At 39.1% G+C, this 20,000-nt stretch overlaps 2 protein-coding genes across 2 annotated transcripts in view; both read right to left on the reverse strand.

Moving 5' to 3' along the window:
- Positions 1-20,000, reverse strand: part of LOC138002436 (leucine-rich repeat and transmembrane domain-containing protein 2-like) — a 255,737-nt gene that overhangs the window by 40,184 nt on the left and 195,553 nt on the right. The gene's annotated exons all lie outside the window — the stretch shown is intronic.
- LOC138004345 (cytochrome b-245 heavy chain-like) overlaps positions 6,035-20,000 on the reverse strand; it is a 37,613-nt gene continuing 23,647 nt past the window's right edge. Inside the window, exons 16-25 of the mRNA XM_068850834.1 lie at positions 19,488-19,559; positions 19,337-19,399; positions 18,664-18,718; positions 18,061-18,124; positions 16,292-16,328; positions 14,709-14,791; positions 12,254-12,374; positions 10,489-10,560; positions 10,032-10,156; positions 6,035-7,018 (exon numbers count right to left, since the gene is read on the reverse strand). Of these exons, the coding sequence (XP_068706935.1) occupies positions 6,895-7,018; positions 10,032-10,156; positions 10,489-10,560; positions 12,254-12,374; positions 14,709-14,791; positions 16,292-16,328; positions 18,061-18,124; positions 18,664-18,718; positions 19,337-19,399; positions 19,488-19,559 (816 nt within the window). The 3' untranslated portion in view covers positions 6,035-6,894. The remainder of the gene's footprint in view (positions 7,019-10,031; positions 10,157-10,488; positions 10,561-12,253; positions 12,375-14,708; positions 14,792-16,291; positions 16,329-18,060; positions 18,125-18,663; positions 18,719-19,336; positions 19,400-19,487; positions 19,560-20,000) is intronic.

Genomic DNA, 20,000 nt, shown 5'->3' on the forward strand with positions numbered 1-20,000 from the left:
CTTGATTCATTAAAGGTATCATTAGAGCAGGCATCCAACATTGAGCGGGAAACAAAAGACCAATCTCAAAGTCCATTTTGGCATGAGCTGAGAAAGCGGCGGCTCACTGCCTCAAAATTTAAGCAACTTTGTTCAAGAAAAAGTGATTATGAGGGTCTGGTAACTCAGCTTAAAAAGAAAACTGTTCAGACTGCTGCCATGAAGTATGGCTTTGAACATGAAAGTGAGGCAGCACAGTCATATGTCAACACCAGGTTTGTCAATGTATATCGAACAGGATTTGTTATTAATCCAGGCTGTCCCTTTTTAGGAGCAAGCCCTGATTTTCTTGTCTATGACCCAACATGCAATGAGGTATTTGGATTGTCCCCAGTGTGAGTCATGCAGAGATGCCAAGTATTTAAAGATTGTTAATGGTCAACTCAAACTAAAGAAAACTTATGAGTATTACTTTCAGGTAATGGGGCAGATGGTCATCACAGGGCTCAAATGGTGTGACTTCATGGTATTTTGTAAGAATGATTGGCACATTGAAACCATTTACTTTGATGAAGAGTTCTTTGCCGACATGTACAATAAGCTAAATCTGTTTTATCACAACTATTATCTTCCATCATTGTAAATGTCACACCACTGATAAAACCTAATTTTTATTTGTAAATGTTTCTATTCAAATTAATTGCTATCATTTTAAAATAGAGGTCCTTTAAAGTTTGATAGCATGCAACAGACCGACCATATTTGATTAATTGAAGAGGCTAATGACAGTGGAATTACAGCACCAAATAAATGGTTTTCCTTGACTCTACGAATTGCCCTCTTTACATGGATCCTTAGCTTCGCTATTTTTTGAGTCCTTTCTACATCTTCCTTGGAAAACTGAACCTTTTCTCTCAGAAATGATGGAATGTTGAGAGAACAGTTTAAAGGAGATAAAAGGTCTACTATAGTGAAACCTTTGTCTGCCATAACCCCATCTCCATCCTCTAACAGCTTTAAAATTCCACACCTTTTCACTATCTCCCTGTCACTTATAGATCCCGTGTAGAGTTTGGAGATGAATGACACTGCACCACTAGGGGTTATACCAACAAGACCTTTGAAGGTGGTTGCACTTTTGTAACTAGAGTAAAACTCAGAATGAAGCACAAGAGAGGAAGGTGTCTGAACCTTCATTTCTGTGCAATCTATGATCACACGCACATTGCTGAAACTATCTTTAAAACTACTTGGCATCGTTTTTATAATCTGTGATCTACTCGACCATATTGGTAAACATCCCATTGTAAAATAAAGGAAGTTTGACCAGGTTATAATCATTCTACTTACAGTAGAAATTGACACATTGAATGTGAAAGCCAAATCTTGATCAAATAAGCCTAGCCTGACCTTACACAACCACATGAACAGTTGATCTTCCACAGCAAGGGACTGTATTTTCATGTTTACAAATACTTCGTTAATTATCCCTTCACCAGGCTTTTTAGCCCTGCCACGTTGAACTTGAGACCACGTTCTCATTTTTTCAGCAGATGGTTTTATCACATCTATAAATGACCATAACACATTACTACTTGAAAACCCAGTATAAAACCGGATCATTTCATCATCATACATAAATCGGCCAAGGCCAAACTGACTTATATTGTTCTTCCTATCAAGTTCCTGTTCGAGTCTATCTATCTCTTTCCTAGCTGCCTGGAGCATCCCCTCAAGTGACACTTCCTGTCTCACCACACCATAATCATGATCATAAAGATTTGGAGTACTGGTAAATGCTGGGTTAGTGACCTATTCCATAAAAACAAAAAATATATATTTCAAAGTTTTCAAAGTTCTTAGATGGAGCCCCTCAGTGTGTAATAGCAAAATAATATTAATTCCAAGTGAACAAATAAAAGGGACATGGCAGCGTATACGCAACTGTTACAGCAAGGAGCCCAAACGTGTGAGTACTTTTAAAATATTCACAATCTTTCTTGCAGGAGAAATCCAATCAGAAGTAGACCATCATGTGTTCTCAGCTTCTGAATGAATTACTTTTGCACAAAAGAATGTGAGTGAATAAAAATCTTGGGCTCCTAAGTAAATTAACGTTCTAATTTGCTTTGAATATAGCGGTCAAAATACAACGAGGGCGACATCATGCCACCGTGGCAGTTTCCTGTCCTCTACAAAAACCTATCGCTGATCACATTTTGACATAAGCTTGGGCCTTTCGGCTGCCTCAGTTGCTTATTTAACGATAAAGGAACTCTACACAATTTTAGCAAGTATTTAGTTAAGCCGAAAAGGCGGCTTTCACAAATGATTGCTCGATATCCTTGGTAACTCTGCAATACTTCAATACACTTAAAAACAAAATATTTCAATTTTCAAATTATTGATTTAGTGAAATGCGTATCTGTAATGACAAATACTCGATAAAGCTTTGAAATAAAGTGGTGTAGGTATAAGAATATCTTTTGTATCTCTCGAGAATTAAAGTGTAATGTAGTAGTTGTAATGCCTGTATCTCATTAAAAAAATATAACTCTGCTTCGCTTTACCAAAATGTGACAGCAGTTGTAGTCGACGGGTCTCACACAGTGAACATGCGGACTGGGGAAAGGCATTTCTCTATTACGATTCCGGTTAACGTTGTTTTAAGTTTTTTTGTGCTAAATATTTCCCTGACGAACGAAACACATTTTCCGTGGAGATGGACGAATTACCAGTACAGAATATTCAGCTACGCTTTACAGTATCTGCAGTAGTTGTTAGGATTTTTTTCTGGCAAAGGCTTCCTTCCTTTACAATTTTTGGGCGTTTCTGCTTCCAGCAATTTGAAATACACATCGCGTGGCTTACTGTTTATATCAATGTTTACTTCGGGTGTGCGCTGATTGCCGAATTTTTGACAGCTCGCTCAGTGTGACATTCAAAATTCAGAGAGATGCGTGCAGGCTCTCTCTCCCGCCTAAATTTAGGACACTGTGTCCCAGGACCTATGGTAGCAGAGAAAACAAGGGAAAAAATCATATCCATGGATTGGATTTGAACCCGGAGTTTCTACTCTACAGGAATCGCTTCTTTCCCATTTATAACCGCTGCTGAAGAGTAATTAGGCTAAGCTAGATTAATTACGCCTAAGCTTTTGATTTTAAAATGTCGTGAAGTTTGTTATTAGACTTTTCAAGGTGTACTTTAATTAATAGCGGAGCTCCGTGCGCGCGCGGAGCACCATAGTTAGGAAATATGGTAACCCATCGATGTGAGATATTTTGGTTTTATAGCCATGACGTAATCGACCGTCCGTACGTACGTCCACCCATCCATGTATGCCAACGTGACCAGTATCATGCTAGTTTACAGCATACATTGGATTGCAGGCTCAAACCAGATCTTCATTTCCCACGGCCTGCTCCCGTCTAACCTTGTAGCTCAGTCGGTAGAGCAGCGGTAATCTAACGCGAAGGTCGTGGGTTCAATTTCCACCCTGGCCAGAGTTGTTCTCTATCCTTGTGTGGGCCCATTTTCATTAGCAGGGCTAACGCCCACATGGCTCATATAGGGTAGAAACCTAGCACTTCACATTACACTCAAATCAGTTGAGTCTGTTCAAATATAAGTGCTTCACGGCCAACGTTTGCAAAAACGTAGTACTTCCTTGTCACCTAAACATAAGCGAGGATTCGTTTTTCTTTGGCTCGACGCGGCTACACGACCATATTAAGTCAACTATAGTTCTTACACAGTCAACGCTTTTCGTGTTCAGGTGTTCAACGGTTTGGAAAATGTTTTCTTTCTGCATTTTTCACTGGTTTCAATCCAGTTTGACATATCATGATGGCTGTGCTCCACACTGGCGGCTACGCCAGTTATTCAAGTCAAGCATCGGAGGGATATAAACTTAAAGCTGAGTGTTTGTTTTTAATCTGCTTAGAGCTGCTTTTTTCTCAGCTGTATTGCAATTTTTGGCATATCTTTAGAAGCTCTGATAAGGTTACATGATGCCTGGAGGACCTATGACTAAAACAGAAACGAAAGGAGAGCGAAAGAGAACGACAACGACGAAACAGAATACCAGTAATAGCTCATACTTAGTGCAAGAAGTTACTCCACAAATTCTTTCCTTGGGCACTAAACCGTTTGTTATTTTCAAAAAGTGGTTTAATCGGTTTTTCCTTTGTCAACTGGAATTAAATAACAATGATCTGTACTCTTTTGGGCGTAAAGAAAAAGTTGATTTGTTTGTTTGTTTTGCTCTAAAATAAGATCGAACAACTTGAGTGCTTTTTAATCCGTTTCCCCAACTGGTTTTCGATGTGCCTCGACAGTGACAAGAAAAATTTGCCCTTATGTTATAAACACGTAATCGCAATGAGTTCTCGTAAAATTAGGGGAAAATTTCCACTAAGTTGTGTTTTCAGAAGTTTGTTTAAAGCACCTAAACGTTATTTAAGTGTTGGAGCGGATCTTGTTTGAAGTTCGTCCTTTCTTGGTTGCATTTTGCCCATTCTTGTAACAAGCCAACCTGGCGTGTTCCAATGAAATACATCAAAATGTGAATGATCTCCTTTTTAGAGATAAAGTGGAATAAAGTACATCAGTAAAACTCTTCTTTGACCTTGAACTGACAAAGTTCCCTTTTATGGCTTCTAATTTTAGCATGATTCCTATTCGCTGGCTATTAACAGTTGACTCTCAAATGGTTTTTTCCTTTCAGTTCCACTTGCACGCGGAGGGTGTGCTTGTTTTCTTTTAAAACTCATGCGGTGCAAGAAAAATTCATTGCTAAACTGGTGAATTCCAAAGTAAATTTCATTCGAAAAACCGATATCGTACTAATCGCTTCGTGATTCATGCGATATCGGTTTTCTTTTGGTCGAGGGTCGAGGGTCGAGGGTAACTAGTCGAGGGTCGAGGGTAACTAGTCGAGGGTCGAGGGTAAATGGTCGAGGGTCGAAAATTTATTCAAAATTATTTTCAAATTATTTCTTAACTTCGTCTAGTATAAAAACGGGACGCCCTAACTTGGACGCATTTAGCCCTGAGTCCTTTGTTAATCTGCACTTCGTTCCTTCCTTGCTCTCTTGGTCGACAAGACAAACAAGCCCTGCGCCGAGCCTTAATCTAGTTCCTCGTCCATCGGCAGAAAATGCTGATTTCTAGACTGATTTCTGTCACAAAAAAATATTTGCATCTGTCCTTCCAGGCGACGTCGACACATAAATTTGAGAAGCTGCAATTCCGCCACGTTTATTTGCTCATATATTCGCGAGTTAACGCTTATTTGGTGCCGAGTTTGCTCGTGCCCAGTGCCTTCCGATAATAGAACCTAGTCATTTTTTTAGAAAAATCTTGTTTTTGTCCGTTTGTTTGTCTACTTTTATGCGTCCCGTTTTTATACCAGACGGCTTTAACGTCTCAGACGTCAAATGCGTCTTGACGACTTTAACGTCTCTAGCATAAAAACGGCCATTCTTAGCTTTATTTGTCCACAAGATTCGAATGTAGCCGGCTAGGCTAGCTACATTGTCTGGGCGTGTTGCTTTGATTGAGAGCACGCCGGAGAGTCCGTGGGAATGTAAAAGTTTTTGACAAACAAAAATATGACCCAAATGCGGCAAAAACAGGCCCCGGAAACTCGAGTAAACACGAGCCTGCGAACTTTTGAGTTGACGAAGTTAAGAAATAATTTGAAAATAATTTTGAATAAATTTTCGACCCTCGACTCTCGACTCTCGACCCTCGACCAAAAGGCAAACTCGAGCACGGCTGGTCCCTAGAGACAGCGTAACCCTAAGAAGCACGTGAAGACAATGACAATGAAGCACGGTTGAATACAACCCTTGGTGCATCAATTAGAAAACAATGAGGCAAGTTTTAACGTAACCCTAATGTTTGTAACCCAATGCAACGTAAGCACAATGTAGCGTAACCCAAATGACGTCATTTGAAGACTACCTGTCAAATCTGGTCTGAAGTAGTGCATACTACCATTGCTGTGACCTGGAACACAGTTAAGAAATTCCAAATCTGTCATTATCGCCACATTAAAAGGTGAAGTTTATTATCAAAGCCACGTAAATTTCTTGTAAAAGAACAAAATAGAGAAGCAAATAAATAAACTACAACATTTAAACCGGGAAAGAATGTCCTATTTCTTCATATCTTGCCACTTTTGTTCCTCCCACTTCTTGCGGAGGGAACAGGATCGGATTCAGAAGGGGAACTTAAAGCAAGACAGCTTCCAAAGTTTAACAAGAAAAGAACGTTCCTAAAAATTTAGATTCATTCTCTTCTTGCCGTAATTATTTTCACCATGAAATGCAACCACGGTTTTTTTTTTGTAGCGAGTGCAATTTAAATTAGTTTACAACAACTCTTTTGTTTCTGTTACAGTAAGTATGTCTGGTTCTTCTAGGTTGGCAAACGCTACTTGTGAGCCACTTAATAAAGATAAAAAATCTCGAACTTAGCATTTATCCCTTAGACACGTATTTGGACGGTTCCATCGGCACAAAGCAAATTATATTTTCTGAAAGAGACATACGCCTGAAATTCCTAGTACAGGAATTTGAATGGGGCTGAAGGAGCTTTCAACAATATCATCGATTGTCATAACCAGAAGCTCATGACCTTGAAGCGTGTAACTCTTCAACTCTTTTCCATGGAACAAAGCTGGCGTTTTTAGGACACCAATTTTATGCCCAAATATGGACAAAAATAAGATCAAAGCTGCACGCGGGGGAAAATGCACGAGCTACGTTACATCTAAATAAGGAACATTTTAAACTCAAAAGTGATGCTTAGTTATTGGTAAAAAATTACAGGAGAAAATGCAGTTAATAGCACTTTTACACTTCATGTTGTCAGCATGGTTTTAAAATCTAGGATGTGCAGCAGAGCTTAAAAGTTTTCTTTGTTGTAGGAAAACTTGACACCATCTCTATCGTTACTGTGATCATTGGCTGCTTTGTGGAGGTCATGTGATAGGCCCTGAGGTCCACAAAAAAACACACCAATGTGTGTTCTGCAATAAAAAAGAAAATTAAGTGAAAGCTTTAGGCTGGGTTCACAAGGCAATGTATCTCGCTATTTGTCCCGCAATTTCGTCGCGGGACAAATTCTTCACATTACAGGTCCAACTGTTTCACAACCTTTTCCCCGGTCAGCCAAAATTCCTAAGTTCGAGCTTTGCGTTGTTGTCATTGTAAAAATATATGCCCACTTCCCATTATAAATATAAAACTTCCATATCATTCGTTAGTAGAGAATGCTTGGTAGTCATGTCGCTGGAGTTCCTAGGTTTAACTCAATTCCAGACCTGACCAAACCAACAGACCAAACCAAAGTCTCGGTCTCACGACGAGCTCTAGTAGGTCAAGGTTAAACTGCTATAGCCAACTGGCCTGCCTCCGCCAATCAGAACTCTTGAAAACTGGTTGTGCTTCAATTCAATCAGGTACTTCATTAGCCCTTAGAACCCCTGACGGATGGGAACGTTCAATTACGGCCTACAAGTTAGTGACGTTGAAGAAAAAGACTTTCAACTCAAAAGGATTAACTTGGTAAAAGTGCAAAAAAACTGTAGCGAGGAGGTGATACGCACTTAAGGCTCTTCCCAAACATTGAGTGTATCGGGACACAGTTGTTCCAGTTGTAGATAGTGCAAGACTATGCAGCAGATACAAAAATTTGGTTTATCAACGGAGTTGATAATGTAAATTGACCACCGTACAGAGATTCTAAAAGCTGACGTTTCGAGCGTTAGCCCTTCGTCAGAGCGAATCGAGGGATTATGGGTTACGTGTAGTTTTTATAGTAGAGTAGGAGCTACGCTATTGGTGGTAACATGGCAACGTGAAAAGTAGGAATATATTAGTTAAATGAAAAGCGTTCGTTAATACCGTGAGGATTAAGGGTGCCGATTTGAAAGATGAATTTTTGTTCCAGATTCTTGCGGCTTTCCGTCGTACCTAGATGTAGGGAAAGGCCGCAGATAGCCATGTGTTTTTTGGAGTGGTTAGGCAGATTAAAATGGCGAGCGACTGGCTTAGATGCATCCTTGTCATTCTTCTCAACATCGCGAAGGTGTTCGCGGAATCGGTCACCTAGTCGTCTACCTGTCTCACCAATGTATAATTTATTGCATAACGTACAGGTTATGCAATAAATGACATTTGCGGAGGTACATGTGAAACGATCGGTGATCTTAACAGATCACTTAGGTCCCGATATCTTGCTAGTGTTAACAATGAAAAGACAAGTTTTGCATCGTGAGCGCGCGCATTTGAAAGTGCCGGGTTGCTCGTTGGTTTTGAGCGCGCTTCTAACTAAAAAGTTGCCTACGTTTTTGTCGCGTTTGAATGAAATAAGTGGAGGTTGCGAAAAGATTCTAGCAGTCTCGGGATCATTTTGGAGTAATTTAAAATTACTAAGAATGATGCTTTTGACTGCGTGATTATGAGGATGGAAAGTGAGGGTGAATGGAATTCTGTCATTCTTATCTTTCTGTGACGTTTGTAGTGACGACTGTCGATCAAATTGTTGGGCGCGATGATGGCCCGCTTTGACCACAGAGACAGGATAGCCACGTTTTTCGAAGAACTGGCACATCTCCTCTGATTTGCTGGAAAAATCGGAGTCATCACTACATAGACGTCGAAGTCTAAGAAATTGAGAATAAGGAATGGAGTTCTTGACATGTGATGGATGTGACGATGAATACAACAAATAACTGTGTGAATCAGTAGGTTTGTAGTGCACACTAGTACATAGCACGTTGCCTCTAATAGAAACTTTGATATCTAGGAAAGCCAATGAAGTTTCCGAAATTTCCCAGGTATATTTAAGAGCCGGATGAAAAGAGTTGACGGAGGTTATAAATTGATCGAGTTCTTCTCTGCTGGATGAAATAGCGCCGATGCAGTCGTCGATGTAGCGGCCGTAGAGTTCAGGTTTGGGGCCGTTGTACTGATTAAAAAATTGGTGTTCAACATATCCTACAAAAAGATTGGCATAGCTTGGTCCCATTCTTGTGCCCATCACTACACCATTAATTTGTTTGTAATAGTTGCCGGCGAATGAAAAACAGTTAAGCGTTAAAACTAGTTCGGCAAGGCGGAGGAGCGTTTCCGAGCTAGGTTCTTTGATAGTGCGTTGATCGAAAAAGTGTTTAAGTGCTTGAAGACCTTCGCTGTTAGGAATGACTGTGTATAGAGATGTAATGTCCATGGTGAAAATAAGTTTGTCTTGGCCGGAGAAATTGAAATCGCGGAAAATTTGTAGTGCGTGTGTACTGTCTTTAATGTATGATGGCAAAGATTTGACGATAGGCGTCATAATCCTGTCTAAGTAGCTAGAAATGAGTTCGGTGGGGCAACTACAGGCAGAAACGATAGGTCGACCTGGGTTGTTGGGTTTGTGAATTTTAGGCAAGAAGTAAATGCACGAAGTTCTAGGGGTGTTGATGATGAGATTAGTGGCAGTGTCCGGTAATTCTTGATTAACTATAAGATTTTGAATGGTGTCTTTGACAAGTTTTTGATTGTTGGAAGTGAGATCTTTAGGGATTTTGGCATAAAACGAGGTATCCGAAAGTTGCCGCAAAGCTTCTTTTTGGTAAAGGTCGGACCGCCAAACAACTACCGCGCCGCCTTTGTCGGCCGATTTGACAACTATGTCGTTGCGTTTACTAAGATTTTTGAGCGCCGCCCACTCTTCCGAGGAAAGGTTGGAAAATTTAGTGTTGCGATTGAATTTAAGTTTGTGAATGTCGTGACGGCATTTTTTGGTGAAAAAATCTAAAGAGGCAAATTGTCCCTCTGGGGGAGTCCATTTGAATTTGCGAACTAGAAGTGTTTACATTATCAACTCCGTTGACAAACCAAATTTTTGTATACTACTTCCCCACCTATGCAGCAGATAAACGCAGTGAAAAGAAATTGATTTAACCTCTGGATGGAATTTTATTCGGGAAAATAGTAACCGTTCTAAGAACTGTGGGCGAGAAGGTAACATGCAAACATTACGGTAGCACTGACCTGGGATGGGATCTGGCGACCTGGCTAAATATCTTGTTCCATTCAGGCCTTCCATAGCGAGTCTTTTGCCTGCATCCCGTTATGATGTCTTCTTCCTCATCTTCGTGTATAACAATGGTACGTGCCTGTTGAAGTTCCCCATTGGAAATAACAGTTAAAAGGATATAATCAGCAAAGTCATGTTTTATACTCGAAAAGAGAACTGGCTTCGATTTCAGTTCCAGTCTAATGCAAAGGCTGGCAACGCCAAGCACTGACGGGAATGAAAAGGTTCGAAGTCGAGTCCAAGGCTTTGCGTCACCTTTCATAGATTCCAAAGAAATTTCCCTCTTGATTTATGTTTAAATCTTGGACCTTATTCGCTCGTCAATTTTGTTTTCCCAATGTAGATCATGACAAGCGAGTAAGGTCTACTCTGTATCATATTCTGTATTGTAATAGCAATGCATTTACGTACCATATTCGGGCCCCACCCTCTGGTAAGGTATATGTTGTACTCGAGAAAATCTCCATTTCCTGTGGCTATCATCTGTGAACAGAAAAAACAAACGCCATGGTGAGTATGGGGTGTTGCTGAAAGATTATCGAAAGCCAAATATTACAAGTGCGGATATGAAGAGACCATCTCAACGAAAGATCACAGCAGGTAATAGGGACTTAATGCAAGGACAGTGAAAACGTCACTCCAGAATATAACTTAGCACTATCGCAAGTATTTCGCGATTATTCCGTTTTCTTCACGTTGCACAATACCGGCGAAACATTCTGTAACTGGATGGATGCGAACGATGGTTCATTGCTGTGTGCTCACGTTGTCGTCAAAACCTCAAATTTGATGATTTCAAGAAGCCAAATTGCTCCTGAATAAAGACCTCGTTTGTAATCCAAAACTGAACAAGCTGCTGTCTTACTATCAATTCACACACTTTGCACACCACTGATGTTAGTGAGACTGGGCGATACTTCTTTCGATCGTTTTAGCACCTTCCTTATAGAAACGAGTAATGTCAGCCAATTTCCAGTTGTGTGGTAACATGCCTGATGCAAGAGACGCATTAAAAACATCACTGAGTGATTGGCCAAGGTTCCAGCGCATTTCTTTAAGATCATGGGATGTATACTGTCCAAGCCAGGAGATTTACGAGGTTTCAACTCGCTTAGAATCTTGCTAACATCTTTAGGTGAACATTGTAGAGGACTAAGATCCTTGTCTTTGATAACTTGAGAAAATGATGGAAAATTATCAACGTTTTCGGATGTAAAAACGGAAGCAAAATAATTATTCATTCATGCACTCAGCAATGCCACCTACTTTTGTTAGCACGTTGCCATTTTCCATCTTTATGACAATGAAATCATTAGATCTTTTAGGCCTGGACTGCACGTAATTCCAAAAAAGCTTGTGTTCGCTATTATCCAGCATATCGTTAGCCAATTTATCGAGGTACTCCCAGCGGTCTTGTTGCATTCTTTCTTCAACAAAAAGCTTAGCAGGAATGGTATCTGCTAGAGTATTTAATTCAAGAAAGCTTGAGGTTTCTAAATGAATAGCATTTCGAAAACCAAACAATCGAATTTACTCTGGCACTTCCTAATAATTTTAAATTGGCTTGCTTTTTAAAGATTTAAGGGTACACCGCCCGACACCTCCACCAGCGCATTGCTGAGCACAAGAACACTTTTCATAGAGTCTCACGGAAGTAGCAATCTTTTAAAAGCAAGCCAATTGAAAATTCTCAGGAAGTGCCAGAGCAAATTCGATTGTTTGGTTTTTGAAATGCTATTCATTAGAAAAATCAAGCCTTCTTTAATTGAATACTCAAGCAGATTCCATTCGAGCTAGGCTTTTTGTTTCACTTGTACTATATATTATTCTATCTATAGTGCCTTTAGTAGTCATCATCAACTTCCATTTTTTAGTTATTTTGACTTGATAATGACGTTAGGATAGCGTCGTGACTACTTTTTTTACGCTTTTTAAGAACTTTTTAGCTTTAGTGTGTTTAAAAATATTTTTATTATCGCAGTTTTTTTAATAAAGAAATGTTTTTCAAGTCACTTCTTCTACAATAGCAAATTGGAGAGTAACCCGTGAGGAGTTGAAGAGGCCTATTGGAAGTGCGGGAGTTTGCTGCAGCTTACCAAACGAATTTTTCTAATAGGAAACTTGCAATTCTCAGTATGCATATCATAATGCGATATTCGAGAGATGAATTCGTTACCCTGTCTTCCAAATACTGAAGGAGATCTGTAAACCACTCAAACGCATTGGTATCCGAACAAATCCAAAAGAAGTAAACTTTCTTCACAACAGGGTTGACGTTATTCTGGTTGTGTTGATACCTGAAGATTTGAACAGCAACAAAAACTATGAGGTTTCAAACAAGAGGTTTGAGGATGCTTCGTGATGCTATTACTGTAACTAACAGAATGAAACTCAAAATGACTGAGGACTGAGGAGGCGGGAGGTCCAGTAGTTAGGGCGTTGCGTTTGCATGCGGTTGCCCCGGGTTCAAATCCCGTTTTAACTTCCGGTTTGGATTTGCTTCCGGTTGTCCCGGATTCAACTCTACCACGCTTTGTAAATAGCCAACTGGTTGCCTCCTGCCAGTTGGGGTTCTTAATCATGTTCAGTTTCAACTGTTTCTGTCACATTATTAAAAAGAAGTGGGGTGCCTGTGAACTAGCTTATAATAATCATAATAATAATACCAACTTTATTCATTTAACTCAATGAAAGGGAAGGATACCACAGGTTATCCCTATCGAGGGTATCCGCCCGCAGCCGGATGTAATTGAGAGTCGATTTTGATGCGGGAGGAAAACCGGAGTATCCGGAGAAAACCCTCGGAGTCAGATTGAGATCGACTGTAGTAACACTTCCACTATGGATGGTTTTCACCCGACGTGACAGTAGCCATCTTGGTGCATGAAGATGTCCCAAGAGAAATCGAAAACAATACCTATCCATATTTTGGGAGGGGGGGGGGGGGGAAGGGGGGTAACAGGGGTGTTTTATGGGATTTGAGGAAATAGTGAATAGAGAAAAAAAGTCCTTTGGGAATTTGACTCTATTATAATGCAAGACATGAGTTATAATTTGCTACTGTTTTGTGCACCAACATGGCCGTCTCATCACGTGATAGAAACCCATCCATCAACAAAGCGTTTAGGTTTGCATAATCGATCTTGGAGAACAAAAACGAAACGCACTCCATTAAGACCGGTATCTTTTAACCTTTCATTGACTGGTTTTTGAATTTGAAAGTGGATTAGTGATGAAATGGCGACTTTTTCTACTACGAAAGGCACATACTTGACTCCTCCTAGAAGGGGTGGAACGCATTATCCTCCGATTACAAGTTCAGAGGGCTGCCCAACTGAGTTACTGGAGACTGGAGGGAGCTTAGGTCATTAAACTATTGAAAAATAACCAAGTTGTTTTCAAGTAGCTATATCTCATTATTATATACTCAACAATATATCACGTTCCTGATTGGTCAATGACGAATCCATAAATAGGTTATAGAGTGCAAAAGAAGTTATGCAGTGCAATGCGGAAGTTGCTAAGGAAACAAAGCGATAGAGTGATTTTGTTGAGCATAAAGTAAATAAGAAATGGTATGAACCTGCTCATGCATTTCGTGATTTATGGTCACTTGTGATGTCTTAAAAGTTCTCGAGAACTTTCTAAACACCACTCATGCCCATAAATCACGAAATGCACGCGCAAGTTTATACGATTTCCTATACTTATTACATTTTCCAGGCATTGTGTTCATTCAAAATTATACGCATCATAAATCGTCATATGACAGTAAAGTGAGACAGATCGTAATGATGCGAAAATATATAGACAATGAAGACAACACACAATTTTAAAGCCAAGGGTTGCTTCGTGCAAAGGCGCGTTTATAAAGGGACGAGAAATAGGCCCAGTAAGCAAACACACTGCCCCAAGTCAGTAGATTTGGAAGATGCCCAATAATGATTTCATTTAATGGAACTTTTCGTGTCATCTAATCCGCTGACAAATTGCAAAAGCCAATGAAATGATTCAATAATTTACCATACCGTAAATCCTCTATTAAGCCCTCTCCCCCCTTCCCCCTCCTCCCTCCTTCCCCTCCCCCCATACTTATTCTTCACAAAAAAATTAACGATTAACGTGGACTGATCAGTTATGGTTTATTCAGGCTGAAAGTTCACATTGTTTTTGGTCTACGGCCGCATTTTCGTTTGTTAAGTTGCGTACGACAAATCAATACAAGTAACCATTCTCATAAAAATTACCGAAGAACATGAGGCCGAAAGCACATATTTGAAGGATAAGAATTTTTTTTTTTTTGTTACTTTTAGGCTCCCACAAGTGAATTAAATACTTTTGACAGTGACTTTAATTGTACAACACGTAAGTCTACTTTGTCTGATACCACGGTATTTTTGCTGCAGGTGATGCGTTTCGCTAAGTTAAATAAGCCCCCCTCTCTATTAAGCCCCCCCCCCCCCTCAAAAATGCTCGAAAAAATTAAGCCCCCCGGAGGGCTTCATAGAGGATTTACGGTACTTATTGCCCATAATTTGTTTGCTTCGACAAATAGGCACTTAAAAGGTTATATCTATCCACTGCATTGCCACTTCAGGAGCCGAATTTTAAGGAGTGTATGAAGGACTTACCAAATAGACTTCAGCACCGATGCAAAGGGTGTCACACCAATGCCTGCTCCGATGCACATACAAACAGGATACTTAAAGACGTCCTATAAAGAGAAGATCAAACAACACATGATATGTCCACCATAATTCACGGTATAATAGGGCTCTAGCTGTATTTTAAAAGTAAAAACGCAAAATGAGATTCTAACGATCTCATGTCCAGAATTGCAGGTAATTAAATGCACGCCCAATTTTGATATCCAACACGAAGGTCCCTTTTAGTCTAAGCATTTCCTATCTGTTTCTAGCAACAAGGTAAGGGAAAGGGTTAGACGACGACCTTAAATTGCCAATCGGATTTTTCGGAAAAGAATGTACACCATCGAATCTTCATTTGAAAAACTCTCGGTTGTACACGTAAGTCACATACGCCATCAGTTGGAGAGCAGGGAACCGGAAATCGGTTTATATAAAAGCCAAAGTATAGGCTACTTTTACGCCTTGCTTATTTTGTTTGCCAACCAAGAAATTCTTCACTATTTTCAACGTAAAGCCGTTTTATGACAGCTTTGAAAAAGAAATGCTGGCCAGTAACCGAGCCTACATGGATTCTCCATAAGGTATCTGGGAGTCTTGATTGCCTCAAATTTATAAAAAATAAAAAGCAGCTTGGTATTCTCTCAAAACTTCGTTACTATTTAAACTCAGATACCTTGATTAATCTTACCCTTTTCTTGTTTATGGTATTATCTCATGGGGTAATACTTACCCATCTTTCTCTCGATCTTTGTATATTTTACAAAAGAGATTAGTAGGCATAATGACTTTGAATACCATGACAATTCTAGTCCTCTCTTTAAACGCCTGAATATCTTAAACTTTCATGATCTCGTCAATTCTTATATTGCAGTTTTCATTTATAAGTTTTATAACAAGTTATTGCCGTCTGTTTTCGATGCTCTTTTTACATGGATTAATCATATCCACTAAACTTTCTTACTCTTTGCCTAAAATAAGAACTAATTATAGAGTGTATAATATTAGATTAAAGACCCAAAGATTTAGAATTCTATTGAAAAAAGCACTAAGCTTCCTAAAGTTAAGAAAAACATTATATCTGACTTATTATTAATAAATCTTACTTATTCTTAATAACTACTAGTGATGTTACAGTTGTGCATATATTCTATTTATCTATAACAAGCCATGCCAATTTTTTGGCACCATCTTTTCCCTAAAATAATCTAGATATGCTATCTTAATTTTAATTATCGATATCTTCACTTTTCTGTAATTATAATATTCAAATATCATAGCTGCGTGAGTGGTGTGGTTTTGTGTGTGTAAGTGCGCGTGTTGGGTTCTGCTTGCTTCCGTTTTTAGCCAAGTCATTTTATAACAGACCCTTCTCTTAATCTACGTACTGAAATTATTTTGTGATTGGCTGCCCGGCTCCTATAACCACTATGGTTATTCCGGCCAGAAGGCACTCTATTTAATTTTAATTAAATTTCCTACTTTCTTTGTAAATATTTATGTAATAAGAGTACGAATAGAGGTTGTTGTTGTTGTTGTTGTTGTTGTCTACAAACAGGAACACTCACTGAGCTTGCAGTTCCAAAGGGTCCATCAACAGCAAGTCTGCAAAAGGAAAAGGACAATGTTTTTTAAACGACCCTTTTTGCATTTGTATGGAATCAAAGACTTCGTATTCGGCCTTCTCACTTTCCCAACTCTGGTAAAATGCTGAGATAAAAAGAGCATGTTTTACAATCTCCCTCTAGCTGAGAGGAATCCTGTTTCAAGAAATAGAGCTTGAGTATCGCTGTGACAAAATTGGCATCCTTGGGGGAGGGGAGGGGAGGTGAGGAAGTATGTGGCCCAGGCGAGGAAATAAATAGTGCTGAATTTAGAGGTGTTTCCATGACCTTGGATAAGTATTTGATACTGGGATTAAAGATTAAATGAAGCTAGATTCTTAGCTAATAGAAAAAATGTATATATTAATTTACCCGCAAAAAAATGCTAGTGTCCGTCGTTCGCGAATAATCCTCTTGTTTTAGTAAGGACAAAAGTCAGGCAATGGGGGTGAGTCAGTTCATGGAACCAAAATTTACCAAAATTAAAACTATATAACAAAGTTATGACAGCTAAGTAATTAGCAACTATTCACCGAAGTGGAGGTGCTAGTGGTGGATATTTACCGAGCCGCGAAGCGGTGGGGTAAATATCCAACGCTATCCACCGACACTGAGGTGAATAGTTGTATATACTAAAACAGTGACATAATATAGCACAAAAAGATGATTTTAACTCATTTATTCCTGCAAAGATTACAACATTTTCGGGCGCAAATTCCGCGCGAATTGCTAGGAGATGAATAGCAAAGGATATCCGGAGTTTGAGAAGCCAATCAGCGCGCACGTTCAACGCTATCCATTGTTTTAGTATATACTAATTAAATTTATCAACAGGTTTGAGAGCTTTGAGCAAAAGTTAGACCTTACCCGTCAGAAGTCACAAGATTGCGTACTAAATCCAAAACATTTCGTTGACAAAAACAACCTTATGTCTGCTTTTATTTCTGCTTTTGACCATTGGTCAAGAGCATAGACCTTATTCATAAATGGCGGTCAATTTATAATTCTTTTGTCGAAGTGCAAATTAGCCTACCAAGCCTCCATACCATACAGTGAATTGAAAAGAATTCTTGCTTTAAAATGAGGCTTGGTAGGCTAATTTGCACGTGGACAAAAGAATTATAAATGTGACCGCCATTTATGAATAAGGTCTATTGACTGGAATAAACAGTACTCTCAATTAACCATAACTGAAAGAAATGTATACATTAAAGTGCGGGTCCTAAACGAAAAATAGGAGTGATCCCGGTCTCGCACTTAACTGGTCAATTTAAACAATTGTCTCTTATAGACACCTGAAAAATTCAGGCGGCTTCAACGGGATTATGAAACCTATCACCTCTGCGATGCCGGTGCAATGCTTTACTAACCGAGCTATGAAACCACTCATTTGCAAGCAGGTCAATTTATTGACCTCATTTGTTCCCGTGAAAGGACTGACAGATTCTTTAAAACCTAAGACTAAAATCCATTTTGACAATGACAACAGTCGGTTTCTCTTTTTAAACCGGCCGACACCTTAAAATTTTATTGAAACCCCTGAAAGCGACTATTTGGCAATCAATCGTGGATACCTTGAATAACCAAGAGGGAAGAGGACGTTGGTACCATAAAAAAATGTAGATGATAAAGGGCTACAAAAAGGAACGAAGCTATGGTTGGCAGAAAATAATCATCCAGTGTTTTTTTTTTTTACGATCTAATTGTTCTGATTTTCTGAGATCTTTACTAACCTTGGCAAATCAGCAAGACTTCTTGTTTCGTTTCCGTCTCCTTTAAAAAGTTTAGCAAGTCCACCTGTTAACACAAGGACAAACCATTCACTTATTTCGAATCGCAAAAGTAGTTTCTACGTACAGATTGAGTTCACTTTGACTTGACGCGGTAATGGTAAATTCTTATGTATAGGCAATCACATGATTTCCAATGTAAATTTGAAATGAATAAGCACAAGTAATTTTTTTCAAGGACGAACAAAATTACACGAACCCGTAGGCCGAGTGCCATTGGTGGTCTGAGAAAAGTTACAAGTGCTTATTTATTCCAAATTGCATGAAAAACGGTTAAGCAAAAGCAACGCACGTGTACATGTATCACGCAAAAAATTGAGCCATCCAGTGTTCACATTTGAGTTTGTTTGCTCACTGACCAATCAGAATGCTTGGTTTATTTACTACTTTTGTACTGAATTACCTCTTTTCTGCACTGTGTTACCTGAAAACGGCATTCAGCTATAGCCTCGTGTGCCACTTTTTTGTTCTTACACATTTTGAAGTCAGCTGGAATCTATTACTGAACAGACGCACAGCAACATGGAATCTGTTTACTAATCTTACCTGTCCAATCTCCGGCGATGCGAATATGAGCGGAGAAGAAGTCATCTTCAGGGGCCTGGAAACAAAAATACGAGAGTGACTAGAAACCTTGGAAGATTATCATTAACTAACAAAAATCTAGCTACCAGTCCTTTCCGGCTGTATGCAAATTGAAATTGATTGATACGCCTTTATTATTTCCATAAAAAGTAGGAGTAACTAAGAATGAAAGGTTCCGATTTCGCTGCTCAATATTGCTTCGGCCAACATGTTGGAGCGTTAAGCCCCACATTTGTGTTTGATCAATGCTAGCTATAACTGTTGCTACTCTTAGCCAAGCGTCCCAAATTGGGAATCAACAAACGATATTGCAACTAAAATCTTTTTCTTTTGGTGTGGCTAACAGTATAATCCAGAAGCAAAACTGGAAAGCTCACCATCTCCCAAGACAACTTTCGTTTGCATCTTATGTCTAATTTACATTCACTGTTCACGTAGATTATTATCAACTTAAACAAGTAGGTTAAACAGGGACAGGAAAAAAACTCTGAATATTAGATAGGCTAACGAATTTAACGTTTTGTCAGCAACTCAGATTTTGGAAACATGCTAACCAACACAGATTTAACCACTTAAATTCCATTGGGAAATTATAGAATGGTCCCCACTTTTTTTCATTCGCTTGCTAACTTACCGATGTTAGAGTAAATGGATGCCACTCCAAATGAGACAGCTTGGGGCACTTGAGAAATATGTACTAGAAAAAAAAAGGACAAACTTTAAACAATGTCTTAACTGAGAAATTCAAGACGAATTAATATGCCAGAAGAGTCAAGGTTCAATACCTGCCCAGCGTCATGATGGAATCCTTTCTTTCTCATTTGAATCTCAATAACTTTAGACGGATGATTCACAACCTAAGGATAAAAAAAAACACAGAAAAGAAATCAGTTTCCATCTATGTCAACTAGCTGTCAAAACAAGTCTGCATTAAGCCTTTTAATACGAGTAATTAACAATTATTCCGCGTAGCACCGAGTTGGCTATAACCCGTCCCATATCCAACGAGCGCGAATGGATTAATAATTATTGCTTTATTAAATTTCTCATTTAAATCTTAAGTTGAATTACTGTTACGAGTTATCGACGTTAAATATGGTTACTTTACTTTACTTTACTTTAACGCGTGGACCCTTGAACCAACCGATAATTGATAAGATAGCCGATAATTAACGACTGATAACCGTGTGACCATATTAGGTCATACGGTATATGAGATGATAACCGAGATTGGCTTAACCAGTCAGAAAGTTAGAAACGCAATTATATCCTGTAGACTCAAAGTATGTTAGCTTGAT

The sequence above is a fragment of the Montipora foliosa genome, chromosome 5 (assembly GCF_036669935.1).
Source record: "Montipora foliosa isolate CH-2021 chromosome 5, ASM3666993v2, whole genome shotgun sequence".
NCBI lineage: Eukaryota > Metazoa > Cnidaria > Anthozoa > Scleractinia > Acroporidae > Montipora > Montipora foliosa.